This window comes from Austrofundulus limnaeus, unplaced genomic scaffold, assembly GCF_001266775.1.
Source record: "Austrofundulus limnaeus strain Quisiro unplaced genomic scaffold, Austrofundulus_limnaeus-1.0 Scaffold1954, whole genome shotgun sequence".
NCBI lineage: Eukaryota > Metazoa > Chordata > Actinopteri > Cyprinodontiformes > Rivulidae > Austrofundulus > Austrofundulus limnaeus.
This window is the reverse complement of record NW_013954356.1, coordinates 19,745-21,811: the sequence shown is the minus strand read 5'-3', so window position 1 is coordinate 21,811 and position 2,067 is coordinate 19,745. Positions and strand designations below refer to the sequence as shown.

At 43.1% G+C, this 2,067-nt stretch overlaps 1 protein-coding gene across 1 annotated transcript in view; it reads right to left on the bottom strand.

Annotated features, from left to right (window-relative positions):
- The window catches only part of decr1 (2,4-dienoyl CoA reductase 1, mitochondrial), a gene marked incomplete at its 5' end in the record, with an annotated part of 27,094 nt that overhangs the window by 5,610 nt on the left and 19,417 nt on the right, over positions 1–2,067 (bottom strand). The window contains 1 exon segment of the mRNA XM_014034064.1: positions 647–794. Coding sequence (XP_013889518.1) covers positions 647–794 — 148 coding nt within the window.

The window sequence follows — 2,067 nt, the reverse complement described above, 5'->3', positions numbered from 1 at the left end:
TCTCTGACGCCCTGCTTCTGGACCAGTCTCTGACGCCCTGCTTCTGGACCAGTCTCTGATGCCCTGCTTCTGGACCAGTCTGTGACCCCTGGTTCTAGATCAGTCTCTGACTCCCTGGTTCTGGACCAGTCTCTATAACACCCTGATTCTAGACCAGTCTCTAACACCCTGGTTCTGGACCAGTCTCTGACACCCTGGTTCTGGACCAGTCTCTGACACCCTGCTTCTGGACCAGTCTCTGACACCCTGCTTCTGGACCAGTCTGTGACCCCTGGTTCTGGACCAGTCTCTATAACACCCTGATTCTAGACCAGTCTCTAACACCCTGGTTCTGGACCAGTCTCTGACACCCTGGTTCTGGACCAGTCTCTGACACCCTGGTTCTGGACAAGTCTCTAACACCCTGGTTCTGGACCAGTCTCTGAAACCCTGGTTCTGGACCAGTCTCTGACACCCTGGTTCTGGACAAGTCTCTGACACCCTTGTTCTGGACCAGTCTCTGACACCCTGGTTCTGGACCAGTCTCTGACACCCTGGTTCTGGACCAGTCTCTAATACCTTGGTTCTGGACCAGTCTCTGACTCCCTTTTTCTGGACCAGTCTGGTTCTAGACCAGTCTCTGACCCCCTGGTTCTGGACCAGTCACCTTTCTGATTCTGGATCAGTCTCTTTCCGAGCTCCAGAGAGACAAAGGCCGTCCCGTTCAGGACGATGTCCGTGATGCTCTTCCAGCCATTTGGAGACAGGCGTTCTGTTGGACAGATGAAGTTTCCTGCTGCGTTGTTGATGATGACCTGAACCAATCAGAACACAGCACACTGATGTTACAGTTCTGTGGACATTTAGACAACTGAAGGTTCAGATCTTGTTTTAGGGTTCAGGTTCTGGGGGTTTGGATGTTTTCACCCCCTCCAATGTTCCATGTTCTTATTGTCATAAATCAATCATGCTCTTTAAAAATTGATGTTTTGACAGATTTATATTTATTTTACTTTCAGTGTCTTTTTATTCCAAGCCTTTGTATTTTTTTACAAAGTAAGACAAAAATAAAACTATTTCATTTAAAATATTTGACTGTATAAATATTTAACCTCTTTGAAGTGACTGTCCCAATTTAAGTCAGAGAAAGATACAAGTCAGGATAGAGACAAAAGGTCCTAAACATCCTGTTCAGGTCATCATCAAGACATGGAAAGAATATGGAAACACACGAAAACCTACCAGGAGCTGGTTGGAGAAAACTCTGATTAAATTTTGACTTTAGTGTACAAACAATCTAAAAACACTCAAGTCAAAATTTAACAAGTTAGGAGAGTTATTTTAAAGGGGATTCATATTAATACAATAACTCAGTTTACATTAAAATGTATATAAAATAGTAGAAATTGGATTTTAGTTTAAAAAAACTATTTTCAATTCAGTTATATAGCACCATGTTACAACAAATGTCATCCCATGTGTTTTTACAAAACAATAAAAAAAACTATCTAAAAAAAGCCAGCAATTTGAGTGGACTCATTCCATCTAACCGTCAATAATTCTGGGATAACCCAGGAATACCTCAGGGGTCACTTAGGGATAATTCAGGAATATTTCAGGGATAGCTCAGGAATAACTCAGGGGTAACTAAGGGATAACTCAGGAATAACTCAGGGGTCACTTAGGGATAATTCAGGAATATTTCAGGGATAGCTCAGGAATAACTCAGGGGTAACTAAGGGGTAACTCAGGGATAACTCAGGAATAACTCAGGGGTAACTAAGGGGTAACTCAGGGATAACTCAGGAATAACTCAGGGGTAACTAAGGTAATGCATGAATAACTCAGGAATAACTCAGGGGTAACTAAGGGGTAATGCATGAATAAATCGGGAATAACTCAGGGGTAACTAAGGGATAACTCAGGAATAACTCAGGGGTAACTAAGGGGTAACTCAGGGATAACTCAGGGGTAACTAAGGGGTAACTCAGGAATAACTCAGGGGTAACTAAGGGGTAACTCAGGAATAACTCAGGGGTAACTAAGGGGTAACTCAGGGATAGCTCAGGAATAACTCAGGGGTAACTA